The sequence below is a fragment of the Sebastes fasciatus genome, chromosome 19 (genome assembly GCF_043250625.1).
Source record: "Sebastes fasciatus isolate fSebFas1 chromosome 19, fSebFas1.pri, whole genome shotgun sequence".
Taxonomy (NCBI): Eukaryota; Metazoa; Chordata; class Actinopteri; order Perciformes; family Sebastidae; genus Sebastes; species Sebastes fasciatus.
In genome coordinates this window covers 11,309,353-11,325,726 of record NC_133813.1, presented here as the reverse complement: position 1 = coordinate 11,325,726, position 16,374 = coordinate 11,309,353, and the positions used below count along the sequence as shown (strand labels likewise).

General features: G+C 40.8%; 1 protein-coding gene across 10 annotated transcripts in view; it reads left to right on the top strand.

The window, feature by feature from the left end:
• vav2 (vav 2 guanine nucleotide exchange factor) overlaps window positions 1-16,374 on the top strand; it is a 224,623-nt gene that overhangs the window by 192,092 nt on the left and 16,157 nt on the right. For all 10 annotated transcript variants that reach the window (XM_074617701.1, XM_074617703.1, XM_074617699.1 and 7 more), the window contains 5 exons: window positions 951-1,051; window positions 8,639-8,738; window positions 10,439-10,534; window positions 14,831-14,899; window positions 15,087-15,173. In XM_074617701.1, coding sequence (XP_074473802.1) covers window positions 951-1,051; window positions 8,639-8,738; window positions 10,439-10,534; window positions 14,831-14,899; window positions 15,087-15,173 — 453 coding nt within the window. The remainder of the gene's footprint in view (window positions 1-950; window positions 1,052-8,638; window positions 8,739-10,438; window positions 10,535-14,830; window positions 14,900-15,086; window positions 15,174-16,374) is intronic.

Below are 16,374 nucleotides of genomic sequence, written 5' to 3'. Positions count from 1 at the left end.
ACATTTGCCATGACATACAGTAGACTGTAATAAGACTGCATTAGACTTATATTGTATATTATTTCACAAGCCAGCCTTTAGTCTGTTTTAATCAAACTGTGGTGTGGTTTGTTTGGGCTGTTGTGAACGCAGTAATTTGTTTTCTGGTGATGACCAAAACAACCGATACGAGACCACCTCTCGTAATCGGTCTCGTTTATGTCCGTACTAGATAATGATTACTGCGTTCACAACTGTCCAAACGATATTTCATTTTTCCAAGTGAACCAAAACACAGGCTGCCTGTGTGAGCATTTGTTGAGATGGGAGAGTGGGAGAGGACTGACCTCGATATCTTCAGAAATCCGATGTTTGCTTGACATCTGGACCGAAGAGAACATACAGAATATTCTAAATAAAGTCCACAAAAATGGTGACGTTTAAAAGGCACAAAAGATAAACTGGAGGAGAAGGGATTTGTGCGCACAGTACATCAGCGTAGAGTCAAAGTGAAAAAACTTTGATAGCAATAAATCAAAGTCCAAGATTCCCTGCATAGAAGTGGCAGCTCTCGTAACAAAAAAAGAAAAATGTTCTTCTTTGTACACGCCCCTCAGCAAATTCATTTTTTCATTTGGTCCGCTTTAATTTGTGCACTATGAAACCGAACCAAACTAAACAGAAAAGCAACCAAAAGTATCAGTTTCACTCTCATTTGGACTAGCCAAAAGGACTATGGGTTGTGAAAGCACCATAAGATTACTGTAATAATTTGAGTCATAGGGTATACCCAGACAAAAAGGGACATGCTGTATTGAATGTTTCGGGGTGAATAGATGTATTATTGCATACCTAATGTACTGTATATCCTAGGAAATAACTATCTACAGCATGTATAGATTTATATATGTATGTAAGTCTGTATGAATTAGAATGGGTAGATTCTAATATGTATTGTGTTGTTCACTCAGGATGTAATCAAAGTCCACTTTGCCCTCCTGCGAGCCATCGACCTGAGCATGGTGAGTGGAGGAAGTGGCCTGGGGAAGATCTTCATCGACTTCAAGGAAAGGTTAGTAACCCGGAATTTGTATGCGTCGTTAGTCTATACACATTGAAAAGTTGTCCTTTTATTGGGTACATAGAGTAATAACATTCACTTGAAGTGGAGAGGAAGCTGTCTGCCCTTTCAAATTCAGGAGGCTGCATCGTGTTGAGTATCTCCAGATCGCTCAGAGGATTAGTGTTCAAAGATTAAGTCAATTAAAACAAAACATGTTAGAGGAAGAAGCTGAGAGAGCATGTAACCAATCGTTCCCCATTGAACCAAAACGGTCCGAGTAAATCCACTCAAGAGTGCATTCGCTTGTCACGGTTATATTCCTGTACAGTGGTGTCTTCTCTTACACTGCCGCGCTGTTTTATTTTCTTAAAACGTGATGAAATCTCCACGTACAGTAAGAATAATTTTAATGTTTTCTGCAAACCAACTTGTTTCACGTTATTTGCTAAAATCAGGGTTCATTTTTTGGTTTCTTTTTCTTTCTGCACAGGCGCACTGTTTCACTGGTTTTAAGAAAGTCATGTTTTCGGACTTTAGACAGACTCGATGAGGAGATTTCTGTGGTGTAGGGATTAGAAAACAATGTGAACGGGGAAAGCTGAGGTTTATTGGCGAACAGGGTTTCCTCTCAGATGGATCTCCATCTCGCCCAGCTGCTGAGCAACGTGTAGATAATTTGCATCCCTGAGGGGAGCAGTGATTTGCCTCCCCGCCGAGCAGACTGTGGCTGCTTCACAGGTAATGGTAATGATGGTGATGATAGGTTCTGGCCCCGGTCATGATTCCACACATGGCCATGGATATGCCACTCTCCTCCAATGATACACCCATTACTGCAAGAGTGAGTCACACACTTCACTGCGTGTGTGTGTCTGTGTCTGTGTGTGTGTGTGTATGTGTGTGTGTGTATGTGTGTGTGTGCGTGTGTGTGTGTGTACCTGTTCTTGCATACATAAGCATGTATTATATTCCTCTGCACAGTGACCCTAATAGCACACACACTTTTTTTCCCCCTCCTCCTCATTTTTCCAACCTGAAACAGGCAGTCAAAGTGTTTCTTTGGGCGACATCGGTATGCATAGGTAATAGGCTCATCCCATGCCTCTTCCTTAAGCCTAGAGGGCCATGTAACACAAAGTTGGAGTGACATTAGAGACTCTATTCCTACTAATAGACAGAGGCAGGCACATACTCTCTCCATCTATCGCACACACGCACTCCTACTGTATCTCCTTCTTTGTTCAGCTCATCGGACTCTCTGAGCTGATTCAGCAGCGGTTGGAAATCTTCATTTGCACGCAATCCCAGATGATGTCCAGCTAGTCAGAGGTCCCTGTAAGGGACTGGGAGGTTGTCTGATGAAAGGGGATGCACAGGGAGAGAGAGGAGTGGAAAAACAGGTTTAGAATAATTGTCTTATTTAGATTAAAGTCAATAGAAATAAATTAATAATAATACTTACACTTAAACATGAAGTAAAGCTACGGTGGCGTTACAATTTACCCAAAAAGTGTGGGATTGTGTTGAGGTCAGGGCTTGGTGAAGGCCAGTCAACTTCCTCCACACCAAACTGGGAGAACCATTTCTTTATGGACCTAGCTTTGTGCACGGAGACATTGTCATGTTGAAACGAGACAAAGTCAAACTGTTGGAAGAAAGATGGAAACAGACTAAACAAAAGATGATTGCTTACTGTAGCATTACGATTTCCTTTCATTGGAACTACGTTGCCCAAACCGTGAAAAAGAGCCCCAGACTACAGCTTCTACCTGGTTGTTTTGTGATGGATTTTAACCTTCCATCGCTTACAGAAATATCTAACATTTACCTTCTATTCATAAACAAATTTGCTGATGACATACCGTTCTTTGTTAATATTTATCTTCAGCGGCATTCTCAGAAATGCGAAGCGGGGTTATTTTAAGAAACCGGTTCATTAGATTTGCAGATTCTGTGCGTCACAGGCTTTGACTCTCTGCATGTGATTGACATGTATACCTGCCTCATTATGAGCCGCCGCGGTGTTTTGTCTCTCTGTGGCGATAAGCAACAGTGACCAGGGGATTTGGACTCGCACAGCACCGCTCTCATCATGAATGTTGGCGATTTTCCTGAGGACCTGGCTTGGCATAATTAATTTGGTTATCTATGCTTGTAAGTCCCTGTGACCTTTACAACAATGTGCTTGTATCGTTTTTTTTCTCACGTTGGTGCAAAAAATTAAAAGGTTTTTCTTCTTTTTTTCTATTTGTCATTGAACTGAATGCCATGCTGAAAATGTCACCGGTTTATCTCGACTACTTCTCAATTCTTAAACAGCCAGAACAGGGCTGAAGGGAAAAGTGCACTCTGAGGAAGCTCTATAAACTAAATGGGCATCTAAGTACCCTCTTGTTGATATCCTCATTTGCGACATTCCCCAACTCATTTCCGGAGTAATCTTGGCTCCCTGATATCCTTGCAGTGCCTAATCATGGCTGCACTATGAGCCTCTTTATTGGAGGTCTTCGCTCCATGTTCTCCTCCATTTGCTGTGTGCTGGATATGTTGAGTGGAGGTGAGGGGGTCCCAATGCCATGTGTCAGAGAATATTAGCTGGCTCCACAGCCTGTCACTTCTGGTTTGCTTGGAGATTGGCTCGGCTCGCAGGGCACCGCGAGGGTGGGGGGGTGAAGGCCCAGGGCGCAGCTCCTCAAAATTGCATTTTCTGTGAAATAACATGCACGACCACATCCTCATTATTCAAAAGGCCAGCACAGCAGGGCGATATCATGGCAGTGAAAAGAATTCAAACAAGCAAGTTTTTAATGCACCAGCAAACTCTTCAACCTCAAGGAAAACTGTCTCAAACAACTGTCTTTTTAATTTTGTCTCGAATGAAAATTAAGACTCCAAAAAAATACAAGTGGTCTTCATCGTAGGGAATAACATTTCTGGGCTGATCCGTGAATGACAAATTAATTTTTGTCCCTTTTGAAGCTCTGAAGATGTCCAAGGTTGCTTTAGTTGTTTTGGAAAAGGCTGATATGGATACTATCCAAATCAATATTTACAATTTAATTAAAATACTGAATCCTGATTTTTTTTTTTTTCTTGATTATTAGTATTTTAGATTGCAAAGATTCAAACAGAGATGCCAGGAGAAAAACAGGAAATGATGAGTCGTTACCTCCCACAGCGATGTGTTCAGACGCGGTGTCAAGTAAGGAGTGTGCTTATCACCGTGTCACGGACTAATTATGGATGACTGGGCCAAGAGTGGATGCATGCTGCAGTGTGCTTGTGTGTCATCGGTCCTTTTGTTCCACCGCCTGTCTCAGTGAAGAGGACAAAGCCTCTGGCTACCCTCTCAAGTCTCAGACGAAAGGCTGTTATTAAATGCGCAAACATATAACTTGCGTCCCCACGACATGGCGTCTTAAGATCCAGTTATTGTTTGATTAGTTGTGTGTGATTTAGGGACCTTGGGTGTGATGTTTTGGTGCCAGAAATTGATGCCTTTCTTATTTTTTTTATGCGCTGGGACCTACAAGTTTTTTTTTTTTTCAATAACTGTCATTCATCTTCTGTGTAAAGTACAACATACTGTATTATTCTCCATACATACATGTATAGCGTTTCCCTCCTTGTCTTTCCAAGGCTGAACACACAACTGAATTGAATTATTTGGGTATCCTTGTACCAAAATTAATATAAATTAGCCAGCTTTGCCATGTGAGAGCTCTTGTTCAACACAGAATGTAAATTAGACACCTAACTATCATTGTTTTCTGGTAAAACCTACAGCGAGAGAGAGTTTCCAATGGATTCATTTAGAGTTGAATGTAGGTCTAATATTCATTCTCCTTTTAGCTCTGGTTTGGTCTCCACCACCTCCTGACAACTGGCCCTTTAGCTGCTAGATGTTCCACTTTCTTCACCAGCTAGTTGCTAACATTGTATGGCTGCCATTTGGTGCTGAACGGGTAGCATACAGTGGGGTTTTATCAGAACTCGAAAACAAAGCTGGTGGGAACGCTCAGACTGAACCGTACAACAGAAATACCCTGAAACCAAAACTGTAACCTTCAAGAGGCTAAAGTGGCCTCCTTATTGCAGGATCATAGTGCTGGCTGTCGGGTTGGACACGGCTTTATTTGGTACAGGTGGAAACTTCAAAGAAAGTGAGCCCTCAGGCAGCGGAGAATGAGCCTCATGGCTCCGGGCACACTGCGATACACATGAATAGAAACACACACACTCTAAAGGATGGCGACAGGTTGTCCTGGTTGTCTGGCCGTCCATCTGTATGTCCGTCCGTCCCATTCTTGTGAACACGATATCTCCGGAACGCCTTGAGGAAATTTCTTCAAATTTGGCACAAATGTCCACCTGGATTCGAGGATGAGCTGATTCGATTTTGGTGGTCAAAGGTCAAGGTAGCTTTGACCTCGCGTCCGTCTCATTCTCGTGAAAGAGATATCTCAAGAACGCCTGGAGGGAATTGTATTACATCTGGCACAAACATCCACCTCGGACTCAAGGATGATTAGAATTTGGTGGTCAAAGGTCACAAAACATGTTTTTCCACCATAACTAAAGAATTCACACAAATAAAATGATAACATATTTGGACAGACATGGATGTAAACTGCAACTTGACTGGTTGGCGGAGGCGTACAACCACGAGGCGATAATAGTTAAATATTTCTATAATCTTTTCTACTCATGGCTGCCAGTGATAACTTCATCATCATTACTCTATAATGATTCCCACATTCACACCAGAATCTAGAGCCCTTTGCATTCCTATCCTGATAACGTACCATATGATGGGTGTCTCTGGCTCGTGCCCTTGGATCCTCGCTACGCTGCACAGTCCGCCTGCTGTCTTATAATTGATCAAGGCCTCCATTAATCTCAATCACTTTGTCGTCCTGGAGGGGAGGGAGCTGAGGGGGAGCTGTCTCCCCGAGTGTGGATCAAGTCTTAATCAGGGGCTTGTTAGCCCATGGCCAGTTTAACCAGGGTCGGAGCCTCACTGCAGGGGTCTGTAGTCAAAAGTTCATCCGGGCTCCAGTGAAGCTCCAGAGATCATCACTGATGGATCTCTGTGGAGCAGAGGATGATCAACCGATGAATGGGTCTGACAGAAATACTGCTTTAAAGAGGATGATTTCGGTTCAGTGTTTAGAGTTCCACCTCTGGCTAAACATATTCAGAAGTTGTCATGTTGTGTTGTGGGAGCGGAGGAGTTGAGCTGCTATCATTTTAAAATCTATGGACAGAAATAAGTCTTATTTCATGTGGCATTTGTCAAATAGTGTCAATATTTTTAACCATACTTTAAAGGGGAAATATCATGCTCATTTTTAGGTTCATACTTGTATTTTGGCTTTTGCACTAGAACATGTTTACATGATTTAATGTTCAAAAAACACATTATTTTTCTCATACTGTCTGTCTGAATCACTCCATTTTAGCGCCTCTCTCTTTATGACCCCCTCGTGAAAAAGCACAATCTGAATGCGAAATGTAATCAACAAATAAATGTAATATAGGTTAAAATAAGAGGGAAAGTGTGCATTAGCCAGAAGTATCTAAAGTAAAAACTAGCCCCACCTTTATCAGCTGCAACATGATGTACACATTAATTCCAAAAGTGAAACATATGTGTTATATGCAATGTTATAAACATTATCCTGAAATGGACCTTTCTGCATGCATACTTTTACTTTTGGTACTTAAAGTAAATTTTGATGCTAATACATTTGTAATTTGTTTGTACATTTGTACCTTTTTGTACATTTGTACCATTTTTGAATGCAGGACTTTTACTTGTAAAAGACTATTTCTACACTGTAATATTGCTACTTTTACTACAGTAGAATATCTGAGTACTTCTTCCACCACTGCTTAAGCACAACATATAGGTGTAATGGAAAGAGTAAGCATCAAGGTGATGTTGTAGTTTTATGTCCACTGCTCCGTCGTACAAACGTTCCCCGCTCTGTCTGTTTGCGGTGCTGCTCTTGTCTGCGTCACAGATCTATCAGAGGCTTGATTAGACTTCAGGGTGCCAGCTCCCTGCACCGCCTCGCCCCGCTCAAGATTCAGATTAAGAGACTGAAGTGCCAACTCTACCGGGGGGAGGGGTGTAGGGGTGTGGGGGGTTAGCACTATGCCAGCCGTGCCAATGCCCTACTTTGAATCCGTGCAGTGGCATCCTCCAGGCACGATGACTTTGAACTCGCTCCCAGCTGAACCCACAGATCTGTGTCAGCGTCCCATTGTAATATCTAATGAACACAGCTCTCATATCCTCACTGCTTCGAAATTAAGAGATTTTTTTTTTTTTCCTCACACGCTGATAAGAGGAACTCTGCAAAGCAGCTGATATAAAGCAGCGTCTTTCATTAGTGCTCTGTGATTACAGCTTATTGGCGAGAGGATGCCGCCCCTCCAAATATTGCCCTGGGATCAGAATCCAGTCATTACTTATTCATGGCATTCACGTATATTCCTAATCATACTACATTTTATTCACATATTCATTTATCTGGCCCCTTTAGTGCAAGATGACCCTCAGGGTGACCTCTCAAATTGTGTTATTAATCTTGAAATGACTGCGCGGTACATTGCCGAAAGGCACTAAACCAGTTTCACGGCTAATTGTGGACTCAAACAGCAATCTCTTTTGTCTCACTGTTTTTACAAAGATATGATGTATGCGCAATCTTTTGAAAATAGCCTCATTAGGACTAATTATTAAACCTCAATTTTAGATTTTTAACCAGCTTTGAGTAGGTTTTATGAGCCCATGTGTATTTAAATGTCCTCGTACTCTCGCAGAGAAAAAGCAGAAAATATCTGTATCAAAATCTCATCTGTGGATTTCTCTTAACAGAAATGAATGTTTCATCGTTTAGAGCTTGAACATTTGTATGATGTGTTCAGCTGCTGAAGGCCTTCTGGCAGTGAATGTAGTTAACAGCTTGAAAAGGAAAGAGACTGGACTTTTCAATACTTTTTATTGATAGGTCTTTACTCAGATTTCTATTACAGCTTTAGGAAAGCTGTTTGGTGTAATAGAGAGGTATGCTTTTAATGACACAGTGAGGTGTGTGGATCGTGCCCACCTCACTGTCCAGTCTTGTTTAAGGTACAAACTAGGGCTGTCAATCGATTAACATATTCAATCACGATTAATCACATAATTATCCATAGTTAATCGCGATTACTATGGTTGGTACCAATGGATTCCTTATGTTTTCTAGTTTCATATGATAGCAGTATCTTCTTTAGCTGGCTTCTCTAGCTTTAAAACTGAGCCCGCTACAGCCTTAAAAATCGCAAGTTGCATTAAAGAAGTTAGTGGCGTTAAAACAAATTTGCGTTAAGTTTGACAGCCCTAGTACGAACATAATGAATGTGACCAAATTAGGATGTCGTGTGTCTTTTTTGTAGCACGATGTGAACAGACCTGGCAGAAGGAGACACGATCAAACATGAATCTACAATGATATGTAGTGTTTTCTCTCTACGTCCCATGAAGGACGACGAGCTGTGACGGTGTACTTAGATTAACGGTTGTTGTTGACCTGTGTCCTTCACCAGGTTGTTGATCTACGGTCAGTACTGCAGCCACATGGAGAACGCCCAGAAGACACTGGATGAGATAATAGCAACACGAGAGGATGTCAAGATTAAAGTAGAGGTAATGTCCTTCACCACTCACCACTGACCACTGCATTGTTTTGTGAAGATAATACATCACACTGTAGGCAGTGAACACAAGCTGCATTTTCAGACGGAATACAAATAAGTGAGCAGGTAGGATTCAGCACATCTGGCTGCTTATGGAACTATGATACTGATATGTAACTCTTAAAGTGATTATTTTGACATTTGTGAGGTGGTATGAGCCCCATGGGCTTGACTGACAAAATGACACCAGACAAAAACATTTGAAGCCAAAACACAATGCAAAGAAAATGTTCTTCTACCTTCAACAGAATACAACATCTGCGGCTTATTCCTTTTACTCATTTTACCAAGATAAAAAAACAAACATTTGCTGGTTCAAGCTTCTCGAATGTGATGATTTGATGTTTTATTGTGTTATTTGTGATAGTAAACTTAATGTTTTTAGCTTCTGATATTTGATATCATATGGATAATCCAAGCAAAGTGAAGATTTAATTTAATTGATTAATCAGGAAACTAAACAACAAATTAATTAATAGGGAAAATTGTCATTACTTGTGTTGCTTTTGTGTGTAGTGTGTCTTAAAGGGCAACTTGGTATTTTTCAACCTGGACCCTATTTCCCCAAGTTGCTGTATCTAACTGACTAATAGGGACAGCAATTTCTTAAATATAAGAGGTCAGATTTGTATAATCTGCCCTCTGAAAGTCAAATTTACTGTTAAATAAATTATGAAATTGAATAACTAATGACTTAAAATAGATTCATAAATGGGGTTTAAATTGGTCATGGTCATGCACAAATTGAGATGAAATTAAAAATTCAAATAATGTAATTTGCAAATATGTCCTCAAAGGTGTTTAATTCATAATATAGGCTAGTGAATAATGTTCTGTAGTGGATTTGCAGCGGCTGCCTTCAAGATGTCTTGTTAAATGTACTCAAGTTGTTACAGAGAAAAAGTTGTATCACATTTCTGCTTTGAATCTGGGTGATATTCAGTCCATTTCTGCTGCGAGATCTCCCTATTTGTGCGCTACTATTATTCTCTGATCTTCTCCAGGATTCTTTAGAAGAATGATTATAGAGGAAGGCTAATACACTCCTGTAATAGTGGGATTAAGGCACATCAGCACGGCCAGCGAAATGGCTCTTGGAGCTGGTAACAAAAAATAAGGTGATTACAGCCCGAGTAGTTGACACTAAGATACGCTCTCTCAAAATAGAAGAGCTTTGTAGCAGGGTAGAACAGCTTCACACTGTCCTTTTATACACACAAACCTTGTTTGTAAAGATGGATAAGCTGTCCCTTTACAGAATCTGAATAAAGAAAACGCCTACACAAACGACTGTGAGGGAACCTTATAGGATGATACTAACAAAAGACAGTTTCTTTTGGAGCCAGTGCAGAGTTTACAGTAATATATTCATTAATCAGAGTCATTTCCAGTCAGCATGCAGGATAATTGCGTCACAAATGGCTGGCACGACCAGAGCTTTTGTTTTCCCCGCGAAAGAAGAAACTGGCCTCGTTGTTGCTAATGGAATGCCCCGTGAATGTGTGGAAGCAATCGCAGCAACGCAACAAGAACCCCTTGAATTATTAAACAATGAGCGAATGCTTGTTAGCGGGAAATGTTCAATGCGGCATTATGCAATGTGTAATAACTGCACTGCTCCTTGTGTTGTTGTTGTTGTTCCTCCAACAGGAATGTACTCTGAAAGTGCAGGAAGGGAAGTTCAAGCTGCAGGATCTTCTGGTGGTTCCCATGCAGAGGGTGCTGAAGTATCACCTACTACTGAAGGTAGGAGGCATCTCACGACTGCAACGACACGTCTTAAAGAGTCACAGTCTTCATCACTTTGACGACTGAAGCAGATGGCATGGAAATTGCGATTTCACAGTTTACCTTCCATCTTTTAAATATCAAACACTCGCCCCCCTTTAGGCTCAAAAGGTGGTTCTGAAAAGTTTGTAGCTTGCTTCTTCGTGGAGAAAGTTATAGCTATCTTGGATACACTTCAGTTACAGTGTACCTGAACAGTGGCCCAGTTTCCCTGTGACAACAAAACACCCATAGAAACTTTTCAGACTACTCCTGCATCAGTATCCACTTTGCCGTCTTCTCGTACTGTAGCTCCAGAGCTACGACAGAAGTAGCATATTTAGCAATTTATTGGTAAAGCAGTGATTGTCAATTTTCATCCAGGTTCTTAAAGACTGCTGTGACATTTTGGATGAAAAAACATTAAACATAAGGTCCTTAAACGACCATTCATACCATGTCTAACAGTTGGCGACAAGCATTGTGGGTTAAAGGCATTGGTCGGCTTTGCCAAAATGTAAACATTTCCAAATGTAGGAAAGTACAAGAGAATCAACCAGAACTTGCAGCCTTTTTAAAACTCAAGGTTTTCTCCCCCGCACACCTGGTGGTTCATTTCCGTTAGGAAAGTCTCAAACAGTCCTTGAATAGCAGGCCTGCTGTAAATACAAGCATTGTGGGACTCGTATGTAGTTGAGGTTTTGTCAGAGATGATTTCTGCTGTAATATGAGCGGATACTTAAAAACTATCCTGCATCGAGTCCGTCTATTCCTGTCAGTGAGCTTTGACTGGTGACACTTCTGTCATCATTTCATGTTTAAGACTGAGGACACTCTGTATTAACAAAGAGGCTTATTTGATGTTTAAGGTTGTAAAATAATTGTCTTTCTTAGGAATTATTTAATTAGCATTCGGTGTAAATCTCATTTAGAAGATTTGAATCATTTTATAAGTTTTTAATTACTTCAGTTTTAATAATAGTCTACTCGGCGCCTGGGTTAGCTCAGTTGGTAGAGCGGGCGCCCATGTAACAAGGCTTGGTCCTGACCGCGGCGGCCCGGGTTCGAATCCGGCCTGTGGCCCTTTCCGCATCCACTCTCTCTCTCCCCCCTTTCCAAGACTCTATCCACTGTCCTCTCAATAAAAAAATGGAAAATGCCCCCAAAAAAATAACTTTAAAAAAAAAAATAATAGTCTACTCTATGTCCACTATCAATGCATCAGGTCGAGTGCTGAAATTATTACACTGTTAATCACTTAGTTCATAAATTAAAAAAAAAAGCATTTTAACACGGCTGCCCCCCCCCCCGATTGTTTTGGTCTTAATCGACTAAGATTTCTTTAGTCAATTTAGTCATTTTTAATGCTTTTTTTCATGCTGAATGATTTATTTCCCAGATATTTATGAGCACATCTCTGGTAAACACAAGATTTAAAGTGGTGTTTTTGTGTGATTCTTTGTGGATCTGTCGATTAAAGGAACTAATCGATTAGTCGACAAAGTCGTGTGTTAGTCGACTGAGAATTTCTTTCTTTCTCTGTCGAGGACGGCCCTAAATTTGAATGACTAATTAGTCATTTTTTAGTAATTAATCAAATAAAAATACTAAACGTTTGTAGGATTTCTGCCTCTCAAATTGTTTAGCTCATTTCACAATTAACAGAATTCCTTTGGGTTTTTTTTTTAACCGTTGGTTAGTAGAAATATTAAACTACTGGTAGCTATAATCATTATTTGCACTGGTGCCCTCATATGCAAATGTATTTAAGCACAATGTCTGACCGCTCACATCCCACCCAATATTTCTCCCTGCAGCTCTCCTCCTGGCGTGTAAAACAAGCTGGCCACTGTAATATTCTCCATGATTAATTGACTTTGCATCTCAATTATGGATGAGCATATGAGTTTATGATGCGGTGCGTAATGGACTGGTGTGGAGGCGAGTGTTTGCTTCAGGTGATTGTGGAGCTACGCAGAGAGTGCTGCGACTCGTCTATTGGTTTAAATCGAACGCCCTGCAGGAGTCTCAGCAAGGCATTGAGGTCAAATCAACCGCGCACTAATCCAATTAAACGCACCCCATTTCACTGCTTCCAACAGCTTTGCGGTGAAACACTGCTGTATGCTGTGGCCCTCGGGCATCTCCGATTGACAAGTCCTGTTTTCTGTGTGTGTGCGTTTGTCCAGTCATGCACATTTTCAGCTGCATAGATATCATCACAATAGCGTTTCCCTATTTGGTCATGGTGTGAATACACGGCTCTCTTCATCTTTTATATACCATAGCTGCGCTCTAAATAAAGTGAATTCAGCACAGTCATCTCAGAGAAGTAATTCTCCTCAAGCAGGGTTTGTATATTTGATGAATTTGCAGTGTTTTTATGAACCCATCTGATCATATCTTTCATCTAAAGCTGAGTTTATGGGCCGTACAGCAGCGAGTTGTCACTGGCTTGCCTCGCTTGTGCAAAAGTAACAGACCACGGTATTAAAAAAGATCTGCTGATTCAGCAGGTCACTTTGATTAAAAAAAAATGAAGTCAATTAAGGTCAAATGGGGACCAGTAGCAGTACTTCCCTCTTGGTTGTGCTGGTGCTGCTGCTGGTGGGAAGCCAGTGAGGGATAATATAATTGCCGCTGCACTAATGGCTCGTACTGGTTGTTCAGGGTGGCTGCACAGCGAGGGTGGAACTGGAGGGACAGTATCTAAAGTGTTACACGCTCTGGTGAACCTAACTGCTAGCAGGTAAATTAGTTAGCAGTGACAGGAATGACAGTGTATGGGAATAGAGCTTTTTCCAAGGCAAACATTTGGATGTGTCATAGCGGGGAAAGCACATGCATTGAATTGTAATTACATCTGTTCTTTATGTGCCATTCCAAAGTGGTAAAAATGGGAAAATATAATATAAAAGAACTGAAAAAAGAAAAAAGCTAGTTAAAGTTAAAGGAGCAATATGTAGTACTGACAGCTAGCGTTTCAAAATGTACCGCAGTCCAAATTCAAAACATTGGAGCCGCGGCCCGTCCGCTCCTCCGGTATGACTGATAGCAGTTGGCATGTGTCAGCATCACAGCGTTAGCCTCCGGCCAGCAGTAGTCAGAGTCACTTCAAATACTCGCTGCCTTGATAACCCAGCTGCACACGGACCACGGAGTGATGTAATGAGGCTTTTCAGGTCGAGTAGAAACTAAAGTTTTGTTATCTCTCTTCTTGATCCAATCCATTTGCTTGCTTCCATGTTTGCGTTTCAATTTGTTTCATATGTGGCAATGGGGTGTTGAAATGGGCAGTGGACGAGATCCCACCGGCCAAAAACAGACGTTCTGGACCGGAATGGAAATTTCAGAGAAGAACATACTGGCTTTAGCGTTGTTGTCGGAGAAGCTATTATTTCAATTCAGGATTGTTTCCTTAATCTCTGATGACATGTTATGATATCTTATGATTTAATACAGTAAATATATCATGTATTGGTCCTTTAAGCTTATGAGGCAAAGTGCAGCATGTCGCAACACTTGGTGGTAATATTTTTAGATTTAACTACAAAAATGAAGTTCAAAATATGAAGCATTCATGCACAGCTCTGCCAAGATGTCCTATAGTTACATATACTATGTGTTTCAAATGAGTTCGTACTGAATATGTGTATATAAGTTGGCTCCTTCTGTTTGCTTGCATTTCATTTATTTAGTTTTATCAGGGCCGTGCAACGACGAGACAAAATTGCTGTCTGTGTCACATATGATTTTTTTTCTTTAGGACACTGCAGATGAATTTGCCAACTGGTTGGACAGCTGGCATCATTTCATTTATATTTATAAAGCTATAAAAAGATGTATTTTTCTCATGAAACATACCGTTATCTTACCACGGCTGTACAGCGTTTTATAAATCGCCCCTATGAGCGAGTGGAGAAGGCAGGAGCCAGACAAATCACACATCAAAACGATGTAACATATTTGGTATTGATTGTGTATGTGGAGGAGAACATGATTTGCGGGGGGACAACACGTTTACCGTTATCTTGTTACCATAAAGAACAGTCAGACCTGGAGGCTAGTTAGCCAACTCTCTGGCTTCCTCTTGTCTTTTATTCTCATGTATGTTGCTGTTGATGCACCTTATTCTCAGCCACATCAGTGTCACACCCATAATCACAGTAAAGAGCAGCTTTACATCTTTTACAACAACCCCCTCTAATTACTATAGGATTCAATGTTTGCATCATACTTTTCAGACAAAATAATAATAATAATTTCCCTTCACAGGAACTTTTGAGTCACTCAGCGGACCGACCGGAGAGACAACAACTCAAGGAGGCTTTGGAGGCTATGCAGGTCTGTGTCCTCATGAGTGAACTTTTAAGAAATATTGCATAACACCGCAGTGCCTCCAAGCCAAACGCTGTATAAATAGTTTCATACAGCTACTGTGGCTCATAGGACTGTAAATCTACCATGATATGACAGATGTCAGAAAGATTTTCCGTTCAAGGCTGACAGAATGTCTGCCCTGCTCTCTCAGGACCTGGCCATGTACATCAACGAAGTCAAGAGGGACAATGAGACGCTGAAGAAAATCAGCGAATTCCAAAGTTCGATAGAAAATCTTGTAAGTACTGTGACGTCTTCCGTCACCTCTTTTTTTATGCAGAGGAGTTTTTGTTTTTTTACCAAGGTTGTTGGACATGTTTGAGGGGTTTGAAAACGTATCTTCTTAATTAGCTTCTTACCATAAGTGATGGGATTCTACATGAAGATGCTTTTATCTTTCAGAGTTAGAATAATACTGGTTATTTCACGAGAGATTTTTCTGGATTTATACTTTTATCTGTGCTCTTTTCGCTGATTTGAAGAGGGAGGGGTTGATAAAAGGTAATGTCAGGTATTTCCACGTACCAATATTAACAATATAAGAATCAGACTCCGATGACGGTTGCTCGTGTTGTCAGGGAGACCCACTGTCAATCAAATGTAATCAAACCACAACCACACAGTCGTGATTAAACAAATCAGTTTTTTAGTAGTATAGTTTATTAATGAGGATCTTGACCTTCTTTGCTTATTTATTTATTTAACAACACATTTTTTAAAGGAATGGTTTGACATTTTGTGGGGAAAAAAAACGTATTTGCTTTCTTGATGAGAGTTAGATGGCATCAACCTCAATAAAAACGTCGCGACCAAGAGCCAGATCGAAAGCACGCATCCAAGAGGAAACTACGAAAACGGCAAGTGGACAAAGCTCGTTCCAAAACGATAGTGAATCTGGGGTTGGCGAGCACCGTAACCGTTGTTGAGCCGTGGGAGGAGGGGCCAACTCTGAATGTTGTGTTTACAAACCGCAACTGAAAAATCCTACTCATTGTGCCTTTTAATGTTCTAGTAAAAGATGAAACCTGAAATCTGAAACCACATTCTCAGGTGCTTCTAACTTTCTCTGTGTGGATTAGGAATCGACTCCCTGCCAGCAGTGACATTTAACTCCCATCACATTACCATTCAGTAAATAAGATAACAATAATACATGTTTTTGTTAACCTTGTGTCATTTATAATCCAATGTTCCGGCTCTATTGTCATTTCTGATGCTAGATTTGACACCTTTGCAGAAGTCAGTTTTTGTGTATAAATGCTAATACACCGACACTAATGTTATCACCAGGCTGGGACTCAAAGTTTGTCAGTGTGATTAGTCACTGAGCATCACAGAGCAGTAACCCATTCTTGAAAATGTCCAAATGTTTCTCTCCTGTGGTAGGAAACACTGGCATCATCTTGCTTCCACCTGTCACGATTCTCTGCTAATATAAT